Source organism: Talpa europaea, assembly GCF_964194135.1.
Source record: "Talpa europaea genome assembly, chromosome: 8".
NCBI lineage: Eukaryota > Metazoa > Chordata > Mammalia > Eulipotyphla > Talpidae > Talpa > Talpa europaea.
The window spans coordinates 88,673,612-88,690,016 of NC_140075.1; the positions used below are offsets into that span (position 1 = coordinate 88,673,612).

General features: G+C 39.4%; 1 protein-coding gene across 2 annotated transcripts in view; it reads left to right on the forward strand.

The window, feature by feature from the left end:
- DAAM1 (dishevelled associated activator of morphogenesis 1) overlaps window positions 1–5,025 on the forward strand; it is a gene marked incomplete at both ends in the record, with an annotated part of 92,721 nt that extends 87,696 nt beyond the window's left edge. For both annotated transcript variants that reach the window (XM_084240921.1, XM_084240922.1), the window contains 3 exons: window positions 425–556; window positions 3,548–3,718; window positions 4,816–5,025. In XM_084240921.1, coding sequence (XP_084097047.1) covers window positions 425–556; window positions 3,548–3,718; window positions 4,816–5,025 — 513 coding nt within the window. The remainder of the gene's footprint in view (window positions 1–424; window positions 557–3,547; window positions 3,719–4,815) is intronic.
- Between the last annotated feature and the right edge of the window lie 11,380 nt (window positions 5,026–16,405).

The following is a 16,405-nucleotide window of genomic DNA, read 5'->3' on the forward strand; positions in this document are numbered from 1 at the left end:
AGTAAGTAGAGTGGGCAGAGGGGAAAAGAAGGGAAAACCAAGGCACCAGAATTCTGAGCACAGAATATCCCCAACTTGTCTTGCTTTCAGCCACACATCCTTTGAATCCAATTTTTTGTTTAACTTTACTTTAACCCCATTATTTGTTTGACTTCTATTAATTTTATCCAAATTCTAACCTGCTTTCTAAAAGAAATCATAGAGAAAAAGTGCTATAATTATTGGTTAAACTGCTGTTTTGAGGCGTGTGTACATGTGGGCATGGTGGGCAGAAGGGCGGTGGAGCTGGAGTATCACGAAATCATTTAGAGCAGGTTTTGACATGTTTCCATCTGATTTATTAAATTTGAGGCATTTGGAAAATGAGACAAGGTATGTCTGCATCTGAAGCCTGTGTTGACATTATCCATTTCCTGTGTTTAAGGAGCTGGAATATCAGAAGTCTCAGCCCCCGCAGGCGGGAGATAAGTTTGTGTCCGTTGTCAGCCAGTTCATCACTGTAGCCAGCTTCAGCTTCTCTGATGTTGAAGATCTTCTAGCAGAAGCTAAAGACCTGGTAAATTTCCCCTTGCACAGAGTGTTGTTTGGCAGGGCTGGTACTTTCAGAAATTATACTCTTAAGTATATTTTCATTTCTAGCACTGTGATCAGTTGAAACTCACCTTTTTGGTCTAACTGGCCTGTGTTGCTTGTAGGTTAGTTAAGACCTTGAAGTACCTGAGTGGTGTAAAACCAGCAAGCATTTTGATAGTTTCATGTTGGTTGATACTGGATCACAGCAGATACCTCTGGAAGTCAGAAAGGAGTAGATTATGAAATCCAGAGGCAGGATGAAATGTGAGGTCAGGTGTCACCACCACATGTGCCTCAATACCTGTAAGTAACTGCTTGCCTGAGATAGTCTTGGGACAACAGGAGACTCCCTCTTGAAGCCTCTGGGAGAACCTATTAAATGAGAGCATTTTAATTCATGGCCTCATTGCACAAGGCACATCTTTTTTTTTTTTAAAAGATTTATTTATTCATTCACACAAGAACCGGGGTACAGGCGAGATGCACAGGAGGGTGGGAGGATTCACCAGAGCGGGGAACAGAACCGGCAGACTGACAAACACACCGCTAAGGGGAGCAGTGGGCGCAACAGGAGAGGTCTGCCACGCCATGTGGGACCCTCGCCAGCCGGCCGGGATCAAACCAGCGCTGCAGAGGCTGCGGACAGCTTCACAATGCAGCACTCAACCACCTGCGAAGAGGCACATCTTTTTAATGTGACATTTTTTTTTGTTGTTACAATATTTGCCATTTCAAAATTTTGTTTTTCTTTAAAGAAAGACCTTTAACTATCCCCACCTATCTCTTTGTCTCACCTCTGCCTTGTTATTTCCTCTTCCATATACATACACATTTACATACATGTATGTGGACACATTTTCCTCTTTATTTATACCCCACCCTATTGAGTTCCTTCATACTGCCCACCTCTCAATTGCCACAGCACTCTAACTGGAATCTTTCCTTCAAAGTTTTAGTGGTGGATGTCACTTCTCTGGTCACCTGTTCAGTTATATATGTAGAGAGAGAGATGGTTGTTATGTAAGTGTACACACAAACTGGTTCAAGTTCAGAAGTAGGCTATATTAAGATACACTGGCTAATCTCAACATTCAGCCCCATCTCTAACATTATTAAATAAATGGGAAGACTGCATGTTGCAGTGACTGCTTTAGAGCCCCGCCTCTGGTAGCGCAGGACTGAAATCAGTCAGCTGATGTATGTGGAAGCCCCATCCATGTCCTGTGTACACTTCATTTTGGGGTATATACTTGTATATACTCCATCCCAAACCAGGCGTTGTAGTACGTACTTCATGAAGGAGTCGACTGTTTTATAAGAATAAGTAGTTATGGATAGTTTATTTTTTGGTATTAACACACAGACACATATACACAAAACCTGCATTTATTTATTTATTTATTTTTTAGTGTGGGAACTTTAGTCTGAGATTAGTTTTCTTCAGATTTCTAAGACTAAAATATACATGACTTCATCATCACTAGAATTCCTAGATAAAAAGATCATTCAGAATGGCTTGAAGTGCATGAACTTTAATGTTTTTGAAACTCAGTTAAGAGCTGTCTGTGGCTCTGTTATTCATACCAGAACTTTTAGGAATTAGCTGATGAAACCATTCGGCAAGCGAGAGCACAGTGTGTAGTGTGTGAAGAATGTCGTGTTTCTCCCTACAGAGCTCTGGTTTCTGATAGAATATTCCCAAATAAGTAAAATATTGAGAGTGACAATTCCGTGAAGGGAAAGATGATAAAAGAACATTTTTATTACAAACTTAAAGTTAGGAAATAATAATTATAAAATATCATATATGTTTTATATATATACACACACATATAATTTAAATCAGAATGTTTTATTTAAGTATTACAAGCATTTCCTTTAGATAGACCAGTATTACTGAAATGCCAGAAAACCTTAAAAATATAGTAAAAGCAAATAATGCAAGAAAAACAAAAGCCCCTAGAAGCTCTTGGGTTGGGATGGGGACTGTATAAATACTTCATGTTCTAAATACAAAGAAAATTAGAGATCTGGAAAAATTTAACTAGTTAATCAGGCATAGGGAATAAGAATTCATTTGACTCTGAAGCTAATAACCACCATCCTTATTACCTGAAATAACAGCGTTAGCTCTTTACAGAAAAAAATATCCTAACAATTTTCCTGGCATTAAGCATTATTTAATAGAACAGTGCTAAGACTCCTGAAAGCATATAATCTCAAGTTGTAAAGATAACCACCAGAAAAACTGAAAAATAGAAACATTTCAAATGAAAAAGACTAGAAATAATAGTTACTATATATAGTTAAAAAAATCATCTGTGTAAAATCAAATAATATGATTTTTTTTAATTTTCTTAATACTTTGCATTTTAGCTGTTTTAAGAGATTTGCATTAAAGGAGTTATAAAATGAAGGATTTGGAGTAAAATTATATTGTCAGTCATGAATTTGGGGTTGGATTCATGATTTTATAATCAGTTAATGTTTTTTGATTCCTAACAATGCCTAGCATTGTTTATGATTAGGAAAAACAGCTAAGAAGCACTGGATCCCATTTGCTTTTTGATATTAACCATATGGCACCAGTAAATGATACTAAACTACTTCAAAGAAAAGTTGAAAGTACAAGTTTCCCTGTCCCTGCTGAGTTTGCTATTAGTTTTATGTCTTGAGTGTTCTGCCCTACAATATTTTGCTTTCTTGTTTTTTACTACTGTTTGGTTAGCAAAAAGTCACAGGAAGTAATCTTAGATGTTACTCTGAAATGAAGTGGATAAAATAAATGGTTTCAAAAGTCGAGGACTATTCAATTCTTTGCTTTAGAAACGGTTGATAGACATGTTCAGTGGCCAAACATAAACACAAGCTCACAGACACCTAAGTTACAATCAATTCAATTTGAGCTTTAGTCCTTCTAAAGAGATTATTTGATCATGAAATTGAACTGAACTTCTTAAAACCTTTCTTCCAGTTCACTAAAGCAGTGAAACACTTTGGGGAGGAGGCTGGCAAAATACAGCCAGATGAGTTCTTTGGCATTTTTGATCAGTTTCTTCAAGCTGTGTCAGAAGCCAAACAAGAGAATGAAAACATGAGGAAGAGGAAGGAGGAGGAAGAGCGCCGAGCTCGCATGGAAGCTCAGGTAAGAGGATGAATAATTAGCCAGTTCCACTTCCCGAAAGGTCTGTCTGCGGCTGTAACAGCTTGGTTTTGAAACAACGCTATCTGATTTGCTGGCAAGAAGGACACCAAAGTACTCTCTAGCATGCCACTGGGAGTTTAAATTGGTATACAATTTCTTTTGGGCAATTTGGCAGTCTCTATCCAAAGTGTAAAAAAAAATATATCCACATCCTTTTATCTGGAATTCCATTTCTTAGAAATTATTCTAAAGAAACAATCATAAATGAGAACAGAGGTCTGTATAAATCCCAACTTGGAAACAGCCTCAATGTTTATCAACACGGCACAGTTCTAAATGATGTAATAGTCACTGAATAGAATATTCATGCAGTCCTTAGAAGTCACATCTTCAAGGAATATTTAATGTTGCAAGAAAGTTTGCAAAACAATTTCTGCATGAAATCTTTTTTTAAAAAATAAATGTTAATATGAAAATTAATAGTGGTGGGATATACCCCTGCAGAGTTTCACAATGGTTATCTCTTGGCAATTAGGATGGTATCTCGGTCCCCTTTGCTTATCTGAATTACCTAAATTTTCTATAACATATGCGTGTTATTTGGCTGTTAATAATAATTTCTGTGTGGAGTTCCAGGCATCCACAGCAGATAGAGGCTAAAACTTTGATGTATAAGGAGAATGATCTCACAACTATTTGATCTTTTTCTGCCATTGTGTTTGTTTCTGCATCACACATACTAAAATCTTTCTCTGCCATAAAAGAAACCAACATTTGGGGTTTATTTAATAGTGATAACTTTCTCGTTGCGTAATAGAAATGCAAATTGCCTCCTTCACTCTTTTCTTAACTGGAGGTCTACCTAGCTAATCAATGAGGTTCCAGTCACAAAGCAGTGGTCATTTTTCTTTTTTGTCCATTGCTTCTACAATGAGCCCTCATGTCCTGGTTACCCTTCTCTTGTGACTCACGGGGATGAGCAGCTAGAGATAGACTTGGCTTGGTGTGACTGATGCAGGGCCACACAACACAGAATTCATCTCTATTGAAACAAAACATTTTGACACTTCTCTCAAAATGTTGCATTTTATTTGCAGCTCAAAGAACAGCGTGAAAGGGAACGTAAAATGAGAAAAGCAAAAGAGAACAGTGAAGAAGGTGGAGAGTTTGATGACCTGGTTTCAGCTTTACGCTCCGGAGAGGTGTTTGACAAAGACCTCTCTAAACTGAAGAGGAATCGCAAACGCATTACCAACCAGATGACGGACAGCAGCCGAGAGAGACCCATCACAAAACTGAATTTCTAATCTCCCTTGAATCCCTTTTTTAGAAAGCTCATTTAGCAGCCCTTTGAAGGGACTAGAACTTTTCATTACACTGCCTTGCAATTTGAACAGTGGCAATTTCTTCTTTCATCCGTGTGTGAATGTGTGAATGTGTGTGTTTGTAAATGTATGTGTATATATATATTAAAAATGTATATAGAAGTCTGAATGTTGTCTGGAGACCTATATGTCTGATTCCAAAAAAAAAAATAGTCTATGTTAACACTTGTGCTCAGAGGCCCTTTGTGTATGCATTCATATTGAGTGTGACTCATCTTCTTCCCCTGAACACCACTACTGTTCAGAAGCACAATACTATCTCCTGAAAGAGATGACGCAGACATTCCCTAGATTAAAAGAAAAACAAAAGCAAAAAAAAAAAAAAGAAAAAGCTTGAGAAATATTTTATGGTTTCCAAGCTTGTTATGCTTTGAAATTATTTTCATTGGTGAAACTGATATTGGAAAAATATAGATTTAAAATAGTTTTTAATAGTTGACAATATGATGCTGGTGCATCATATCAATAATGGATAGAGGACCAGCTTAGCATTTCTGACATTGGTGTGGGGATGCATCTATAAATGTTTATTGAGAACATCTTGCACACAATCTGAATTACGTAGAATATCGATCAGAATTCTTTTCTATATGTAAACTTGGACATCAATTTTTTTTCCCCTAATTTCAGCCAAGCATTCTTGATGATTTCTTTACATTGCTTTTGGAAAGAACACTATTTATCTAAATGCATTTCTATGCTCTTGTTAAAGAACAAGATTGCCAGAATGCATTTGTAGTTCTAACAGTATAGATGTATAAGCTATAAAAATAAAATTTCCCACCCAAGACTTAAAAGGAGGAATTATCTGATGGGATACACATTATTAAAAAAAATTTTATGGGGTGCCTTTTTTTTTGTATTTTGTATTTTCTGTTTTGTAGGACAAGCTGCATCTTCTGTAAATATAGGTCTGGACTAAAGGACACTTAGTGAGTGCACAAAATACCAACACCACCAACAGAGATGCCAAGATCTATTTATCTCTAGCTATGTTTGAAGTGGTTTGCTGTTTATATGTTGTCATTTAAATTGTGTCAGTAAAGCTACCTGTAAAATTTCAGTCCAAAAGATGAAACTCTCAGGGAGAAATGAATAAAAACAATGAACATTAGAAAATAAAATATAAATGCTTACCATTAACCTACCAACTCTTAATATCCTTAAATTATATGATATATGAAGAGGACTGTTACTTTTTTGTTTTTGTTTTTGTTTTTTGCTTTATTTATTTTGTAGTGGGGGAGGAGAACTGAGTTTCTCTCTTTTCTTTCCATCATCCTGTTGTGGTCGGGTTTCCTGTGGAGAGAGTAGTTTGTCCTGTTGCACTAGAACATTATTTACACACAAAATTGAGTTTTTCAGTCAATTAACAGATATTTATTGGGCACGAGCTATGTGCCAGGCATAGTAGGTCTACAATGGTAAGCAAGACAGAATCCCTGCCCCCAAGGAAGTTGCATTCTAGTGGGGAGATGAAGGGTGAACAGAATACCAATGTGTGCGCTGTACAGGAATTGTGCTATTTAAAAATAATTTGTATAAACTATAAAGCTTAGCACAGGTGGCCAGATCTCTGTGCTATGTGAAAGCTGTGAAATAGTGCTCTAAGAGTTGTCAAGAGCTGTGGTTTTACATTTTTCCCCTCATTGAAAACTTAGTGACTTTCTACACAGTACGTGGAAGTGAATGACTAGCAAACAGAAGTCATCAACACAGAGCAGAAGCTGTGCTGCCCCTGCCCCTAGTCACCCAGGTCTGCAAATCCACCATTAAAGGTGGAGATGGAGACTTTGCTCAAAAAAAATCTTGGAGATGAGGAGTGGGATATGCTGATGGTTTTGTCTATTCCTTACTTATCAAAAGTGCCTCTATGTATATTCTTTTCTATTGATAGCAGGAGAAATTTGGTCTGGCTCAATTTTGGAACTGTATTTTGAAAATGGCTTTATTTTCCAGTTTAAGGAATGGACAAACAGATGGAGAGGCACATGAAGGAGCAAGTTTGTGCAGCGTGTCCCTCTTGCCCTTTGTAAGCATCCTCATTCTGCCATGGCCCTCCTGGTAGGCCTCCCTCGCCATTCCCGTCTTTTGGTTTCTTTCCCCAGAAGCTGTGTGCAGGTAATTCCATGTGCCATTGTTGAAGAAAACCTACTTTTTAGATTGGTGCTGGTGTAATTAGCCACTTTTTTCTCTTGGGTGTGTATTTTGAAGTTTTTTGTTTGTTTTTTTAAATTAATGCCAAAAAGAAAAAGCATTTAATTTGTAAACTTAATTATATGTCTTGTATCTTATTAGCTTAGTAGTTGGAACCATTTAGTCTTTAGGTGCAAGACTGTCGTTACAGTACCAAGAAAAAAAATGTTGTATGTTAGGAGACTGTACATTTTTTTTTAAATAGCAATATGCAATAAAGAGATGAATTCATTGAGTGTTTGTATTTACTTTCCATGAGTTATTAAAAACAGCATTATCAAACTTCTTTGCTTGTCCCATCATTAAATTTGAACATTGCAAATTTACTAAATCAGGTTTCTAAAACTGTTTTCTAATGTGTCTGTACTGGACCATGAGGGGGATATATTAGTAGTTTTCTGTGAAGCAACATTCATCACATCTGCAGACTTACCATATGCTACCTCTTTGTGTAACTCTTTATGACCTTTTCATGTAACAGTGTGTGTTATATAGTTTCACTGCAGCGATACTCATGATATCATTCAACAGGAAGTATAGAAAGTCTCTAGTTTCTAGATTCAAAACCTCTTTCAATTTGGAGCATTTGTTTTTAAAAAAACATGATATTGGTGAACATGGAACATGTTTTACAAATTATCATTTGAACATTTGAGCTTCCTGTGGGCCCTCGTGGCTGCCCAGCCATCCTCAACCCAATTTGAGATCAAGCTGGAAGCAGATTGTGACAGCGGTTGACAGGACCAGGCATACCACACATTAAACCTTCTGATCTTTGGAATGGATTTACGATGTTCTTGTAATTGCTAACTATCTTGTTTGTCATGCCGTCACTTAATACTGCCTGGTATCCAAAGGCTACTTTGTTCTCTGAGACTGGCATTCAGACAAAAGAGACCCTTCACATGTTAGACAAATTTTATATCCCATCCCACAAGCCCAATGGATTGCTGATGGTCACATTTGAGAGTGGAGCTACAGACAGAACAACCTAGATCCTCATTTGTCCTTGGTGTATTGGCGGAAGTAGGGAAAAGTGAAACTTTTCCTTATTTACTTTTATGTCTTAGGTTCTCCCAAAAAAATCACCCCTGGGGAAAATGTGCTTCTGTCAGGGGATGATGCTATTTGATCCCAGCACTTTGCCTCTTTTTTGTAAACTAATATGGATTTATGTGATGCAAAAGCATAATTTTACTAAGCTAATTGGGCCCAGTCATTTAAGCGATTTCTGGAAGGGAGAATTTTCTGGTTTGCTTTTTTTTTTTTTTTTTTAATACCACCTATTTCCTATCAAGTAGAAAACTTAAGAACTCCCAAGGTTTAGCAGCCTCCTGATACCAGTCATTCCGTTACTACTGGCTTCAAGATCCACTGGACCACATGTAGAGAGACTTAAAGTTGGGGTGCTGGGGCTTTTGCATTGGGGATTTTTATAGATCATTATTTTATTGTGTCTGGCACTTATTTTCTGCGTGGTCTTTAGATTGGTTTAGTTCTCTATCCTCGTTTCCATTATGAATTTGAACTCCACTAGAGTCTAAAACCCTGTTGTGTCCCTAACTAAAGGGATGACTTAAAAACTATAAACGCTTTAACTTGGAAGAAGTTTGCAACTCCTGGAGGAAGGAGTTCCTTGTTTGTAAGGATTTTAGTGTTTTCTACAGCGAAGACCAAACAGAATTGCTTGTCATCTATCATGTGGGGAAAACATCAGTTCTAACCTTTGGTCTCCTCCCTGCCTGGCCATTGTGTGCTGCAGTCAACTCCAGTATCCATGGCATCAAACAAACAACATGAGCACAGGATTGCACACCAGAGGTTTTGGACAAAGGAGGGCCTTGATTTTTATCAAACCTCTATATGTGTTTTTCATGGGAAAGAGAGAGGCTCCTAAGTGTTATCTTTCTGTTATTTAAATACAGCATTTGTTCTTTGCTCCTTTGCCAGTAGTTTCTTTTACCCAGAAGGAGAAGAAAGGAAACTTCTGTCCTGATCTCCATTTCATTTACGGCTATTACAGTTCTGTGGGAACATTGCTACAGTAAAGGAATCATCACAGCTTGCTGCACTGGTGAGCATCTCTTGTGACTGTCCTCATCCCCATTCCACACTCCCACTTCCAAAGTAGAGGCACTCCCAATTTGGAACAGGTTTGGGGGCCACCCCAGTCGGTGAGGAGAACAGATATGCACAATAAGGACATTATTGTGGAGCTGAGGGATGACTCGGGAAGGCAGGCATGGAGGAGAGGAGTTGCCTCTATTAGCTGCTTTAAAAAGCACCTAATATACACCAATCAACTTCCTTTGAGAAATTTTCCCAGTGTTTGACTTCCCCCAATATATTCACATACGGGTATATCTCTAAAAACGAGCCCAATAGGGTAACTTCTCACTCTTCCTTGGACTTCCATTCAGAACACCACACTCTGAGACTTCAGTCTGGCCAGATTAACTCTGGTCAACAGGACCTTTCTGTTCATTCTTTCATTAGGGGCCCAGAATAAAAGGAAGGGTTTTATGTCAGCAAGTCATGCTGAGACAATTCAGATTATAAACCTCTAGGATGTCCAGGCTGCTGACATGAGCAACCAACAAGTGGACAGCCACTAGCAATTCTCTTACATAAGCCTTTTTGCAGAAGGCAATCCTCTCCTGCCCTGAATGAGATATTTGACCCTGCGGTGCAGCAGCTACTTTGGGACTTGTATTTATGACAGGTATGTTCACACTGGGTGCTTGGCCTCTGCGTGTCTACTGGGGCCCTGCTAGAAGCGGGGCTGTGCGGGGCCTGCCTCACCGGGTGGCTGCTCAAGGATGAATGCAAGGGGGAAGGGGCCTCAACCACGGGATTGGAGAAACCATGCTTCTAGGACAAATGGCATTGACTTTCTCTCACTCACATGGGGCCAAGGTGACACTGATCCATCCCAACACTGCCCCCTGTAGTCATTTCCGTGCTCCCCACAGGACACTGCTCCCAATTTCTCTTGCTCCCATTTGTAAGTGACATCCTAGGCCCTAAAGACTGAGTTCTACTTTGCTCTGTTGCCCTCAGATGTGAGCTGTGTCCCAAGGCAAGTCTCCTAAACACCTTTGAAGTAAAGGTGTTTCTTTACTTCCCTTCTGGAAGCTGAGCAGAGCAGTTCTAAGACTTCCCATTGCAGGATGCCACAGACCCATCTCTGAAACTTCCAGTCCCAGGGTGATGAGGCATCACTACAACCAGTTTACTAACAGTTGAAAAAAATTTCCAACTGCCCTGTTTATCACCTACATGGCAACTGGAAAGCAGCACAGGTGGAATAAGGGTGTCTCATCCAATGGCGTGTGACGTCTGTCTTTATAGGTGAAGCACCTTTCGCCCACTCAGTGTCGTCTTCTCTGCAAAATGACTATTCAGTTTCAACACACCCCACATTTACCAGTTGACCTGAGCATTTTACTGTAGGCCAGGGACCTCCTACCTCCTCCCGTGATCAATAAGGCTTCCAATTTCCTATTTTTCCCAGTGGTTTATAATTTATATACTTATTTTTGTGTTCAAATTGCTCCAGATGTGACCAGGGGAGGCCCTCAGATTTGCTCCTCTGACCCTGCCTCATGTTCCATGTTTAAAGCATTTCCTAACTTTCTGGTATAACAAAAGTTCCTGGGTTTATCTCGTGCCTAGCCTGCCCTAGTCTAGTGAGGAATAGGATTAGAGACTGAGATTAATTTTTCTTGTTGACCCTTAGCACAGAGTGAGGAAATGTGTGTGTACATACATGTATGACACATACAAACACAAACATGCACATATACCGGTATGTACATACACGAGACATAGAGATGACTTCACATCAGTACCTCAAGTTTGGATCCAACCCCATAGATTCCTCCCTTGCCTTCCTCCTGCTGTATTTGTATGTCCCCTTTTCCAACAGTGAAAACCCCCAAGTCCAACCACATTCACACGTTTACTCATTTGCTCAAACTGTTACTGAGTCTTCTTTGAGTAGAGTCTTTGAAGAATTTCAAAACTGTTTCTTACCTAACACACAAAATCTTACCCAGCAGGGAGTGCAAAATTGATATTTCTCACTTGGACTTACCCTCACCACCAGAATAAATATCATTAAAAACTTCATAAATTACTTGAACTGATCCTTTTTTTTAAATCCCCCTTCAATATAAACTACAAGAATCATTTCAGATACACTTAGATTCTTTTGCTTCTATATCTTTAAGTTTTGCATAGGTTTGTCCCCTTTGAATTCATATTGACTTAATGGTATTTTTTGAATATATGGGCAACTAACATACTTCCAAGGTCAATACCATAAGTAAAGGCAAATTCAGAGAAGTGTCCTTCCCTCCAGTAACCTGTAACCCTACCCCCCAGGCTCACACTACCTTCTGGATAGCCAAGTTCAATGTTTTCTGGTTGATCGCTCCTTTGTTTCTCTTATCATGACAAATAGATATGTGTATGTTTTTACACATATTTTTACTTCTTTTTTGCACAAAAGCTAGCAACTATATAAATTATTTTGCAGTAAATCTTTCACACTTAATATCTGATTAAGTCATCCTGAATCAATTATACAGATCTGCAACCTGTTAGAAAGCAAAATTCATCTGAATAAATTTTGAGACCTAATTGGCTTTATTTAGCAATTTGTGACTCTAACAGCATCCCATCTAGCAGCAGAAAAGTGCCCCAACTGACTGTACAAAACAAAAAGCTTCTATAATCAGAGAGAGAGTGGGACAAGAAAAGAAAGATGATCTCAGGCAAAGTTACCTTCCTTAAGGAAGATGACCTCACTAGTGCTGACCGGGAAATCCCAGATTGATTGTTTTAAAATTCCATTTTGGGGGCCTCCCCAGTGGCGCAGCGGTTGAGCGCTGGGTTGCGAAGCTGCCCTTGGCCTCTGCGGCGCCGGTTCAATCCCCGGCTGCTCCCCGGCCACCGGAGGAGGGTCCCACATGGCGCGCAGACCTCTCCTGCCGCCCGCTGCTCCCCTCAGCAGTGTGCTTCGGTCCTTCTGCCTGCTCTGCTCCCTGCTCTGGCTCTGGTGAATTCTCTCACCCTCCCGCGCTTCTGACTGTACCCAGTGCATGTATAAACAAACAAACAAACAAATAAATAAATAAACATGCCTCTAAAAAAAAAAAATAATAAAATAAAAATAAAAAATAAAATTCCATTTTGGAAGATGCTGAAACTGTAGTTAGGTTAGGTTTTACATTAAGGTGGGGGTTGGCATAAACCACTTCGTTATGGGCATATTATTTCTCTTTTAGACAGCGCTCACTCTTTTTGACAATTGCATAGTACTCCATTGTATGGAAATAACATAGTTTATTCAAACTATCGCTAGTATTTTCCAGTTACATTTAGCATTGGACTGAATAACCATGTGCAGCTTTATTTGTTACTGTTGGAGGTGAATTTCCAGTATAAATTCCTAAAAGTAGGCTCTCTGAATCAAAGAGTAGATCCATAGGTCATATTGCTAAGTTCCACTCATAGGTCTTTTGCCATTTTGCCTTCCCACCATTGATGTGTAAGTGTGCCGATGAATTCAGTCAGTTCTCACAAACTCCACTCTTTTTTTTTTTATTTAAAGATTTATTTACTCAGACAAGAACCAGGGTACAGGCCAGATGCGTGGGAGGGTGAGAGGATTCACCAGAGACAGAGTGGGGAACAGAACAGGCAGACTGACAGAACACACTGCTGAGGAGAGAGGGCAAGACAGGAGAGGTCTGCCGTGCCATGTGGGATTCTCGCCGGCCAGCGGGGATCGAATCTGCACCCCAGAGGCTGCGGACAGCTTCACAGTGCAGCATTCAACCACCTGCATGACCAGGGAGGCCCAGAAACTCCACTCTTAGCACCCTAGATAAACACCATCATCTCTTTCCTGAATCATGGCAATGCCCCCCGAACTAGTCTTTGCTTGGCCTCCCCCACCCCCAGTCCATAACTTATTCTCAACACAACAGCTCAAGAGATGCTTTCAAGATGTATGTAAAATCCCATCCCTCTGCTTAAACTTTCCAGAGGCTTCCTATCTCACTTAGAAGTAAATGTGACAGCCCCCAATGATCTGGATGCCAGCCCAGCATCATCACCCCCTGACTTCTTCCCTACTACTTTCCCTCTTCTTCCCTTCGCTAAAGTGGTGCTGGCTTCCCCTTCCTCCTGGCACACACCAAGCACTGACCCACATCGGAACCCTTGCACTTCTGTTTCCTTCGCCCGAAACACACTTCCCTTGGATATCACATCACTTTCTCTGTCTTCTCCTCTAGGTCTTTCTTGTAATGTAACCTTCTCAGTAATGCTTTCCTTGCTTCATAAGGTACAACTACAACCCCCACCCCTCCCTATTCGCTACTCTGTTTTCCTTCATAACACTTAACATCATATATTTTGCATACCTTTTGTTTATTACGTCTCCTGATCTGACCATACCCATTAGAATCGAAGCTCCATGAGTAAGAGATGTTCATTTTGTTCGCTGACAGCAACTACAGCAACTACAACAAGGTCTGACTTACTGGATGATCTCAGTAAATGTTTGTTAAATTGAATGAATGACTTCACTATATCACTCTGACTTTAGTTAGATCAAATATGCAAACATATAGAGATGATATGAATAATACATGAGGTTGATGTAATAGATATATTTTTAACAGAGATATATTTGAAGAGATAAAGACCTCTTGCGAAATGTTGATGACAGTGTTTCTCAATAGCAACTATTTAATTTTGTGCCAAATAACTCTTTGCTGTCAGCTCTTGTGTGCACTGTTGTGGTGTCTATCAGCATCTCTGTCCCTGCCCAGCAGCACACCTCCCCAAACTCTGATACCAATGTGTCTCCAGGCCCCACCAAATGTCTTCTGGAGAGTAAATCTCACCCTGTTGAGATTCTATTGCCTATAGTAACGTTCCTAAAATTGAGCCACACATACACAAGAATAGAATCTAACAAAAATTTAAGCAAAATATTTTACAATCATTGTGGAGGAAAGTCTTCCAAGAAATACTGGGTAAAAAATTAACCAAACTACATCTAAGATATACTTATAATATGGTTGCCAGATAAAATACAGGATACCCCGTTAAATCAGAATTTCAGATAATCCAGTATAAGTATGCCCCATGCAATATTAGGGATATACTTACACTAACTAAATGGATCTGTTGTTTATACTAAATTAAACTTTTATTGGGGATCTAATATTATTATTTGTATCTGGTAACTCCAATTTAAAAAATAATGAAAGCATCATTACTTATAAAAATATACCTCCTATAGAAAGAACACAATCCAAATGGTACTTGAAGGCAAAAGTTTGCTTGTTGGTGTTGTCACTTCTTAAAAAGAAACATGACTAAAAATGAATTAAAAATTTAACTTAACGATGAGAAAATAACAAAAGCAAACAAAATAAGTAATTTAAAATGATATATCACAGTTAATTTATAGGAAGAAAACTTGCCAACTCTAGTCTTGCCAGTGGGACTCTAAAACCCAATATTTGGGGGCCTCCCTCTTGGCACAGGGGTTATGTCTCAGTGCTGTCAAACCATCACCAGCCACTGTGACATGAGTTTGATCCCCAGCCAGAGAGCTAACCCAAATGGTGCAACAAACCTCTCCTGGCTCGCCCGCTGCTCCCCTCAGCAGTGTATTTCAGTAGATCTGCCTGTTCTGCTCCCCGCTCTGTCTCTGGTGAATCCTCTTACCACCTACACCCCTGGTCTACACCCCAGCTCTTATGCATAAATAAATAAAAATAAATCTTAAAAAAAAAAACTTTCAGTTCTTCGACAGTGCAGGCTATATTCTAGTGGTGCTCCACATCTGCTCACCGTTCTTCTAGGTACTCTATCAATACCTTCAATCGACATCTTTTTCTTCAGACACATATTTCTTTACTTCCGTGCATCCTTGTCATGCCATGTAAGGTCCAAGATTCTGTCCTGATATTTTGACTAGAGGACATTCTATAGTTATAAATATAGACATCGTTGCTTAAGTAGATGACTTTAGAAAGGATCTACTGCATTCCATTTAGCTGATTTGATGCAAATAACTGAAACTTAGAGACTCTCACTGTTCCTCTTGTTTATCATCCTCCAACATCTTTACAAAGGAAATCATTTCAGAGAAAGCAAGTGTGAATCTTCAGAGTGTATGTTTATAATAGTATTTCTAGAGTATTGCCCCAGTGGCTGCCAAATGTAAATACCAGCTACATACCTGGACACAATCCCTGTGACATGGCCTTGTGGCTATGGAACACCTCTCTGTGGTTTCAGTAAATTGTCACCAGTCCTTTTATAAGTCCTGTGGACTTGGTTGTTGAAAATCCAAGAATATCTGCCTGTCCACCATGCCTCCAGGCTCTCATGAATTTATAAAAATTCACTCTCACTGTCCCACTTGCTCAGTATCCTCTAACAGCTATACAGTATTTTCAAGGCTGTCCCCTCATACCTCCTCCCAGGCATTTTCAGGATGATGGCTCTGCCTCCCTGCGTATCAGCAATGGCCTCCCTGAAGGAAGCCATTCTGTCAGCTAACTCCAAGAAACAAATGGAAACTAAGAAGTGAGGACGATTGTGTATGATCAGCTATCACTACAGTGTCATTTCCTGAGCAACCTTCTTATCAGCAGTGCCTCTGTCACCAAATTTCAATTCAAAAGAGCATTACAGGGGGAAAAATTCCAAATCTTTATGTAGTATTTCCTAGGTAGTAAACACAGGATTTCCTGCATCCGAAATGACTTCAACAAATTGCCTCTTCTCTCAAACATGGCCTGGTGACAAATTTGGACACTGTTGCATTAGGCACAGATCAGTTTGCTGATTGAAATCTCCTCCAGCTGAGTAAGGGGTTTTGCCAAGTGTGCGGTGAAGTTCACAGCCTCACTGGCCTCTGACTCACAGAAAAGAGTTATCATTTCATACTGATTTCCACTTGGTCTTAGTTTTTTCATGTATTTACATGTCTCCCCAAGCAGTGTCTCAAAGTGTGGAATTCCCCATTTCTTCTGAGAGCTCAAGTATATGACACAGTGAAGAATTAAAATGT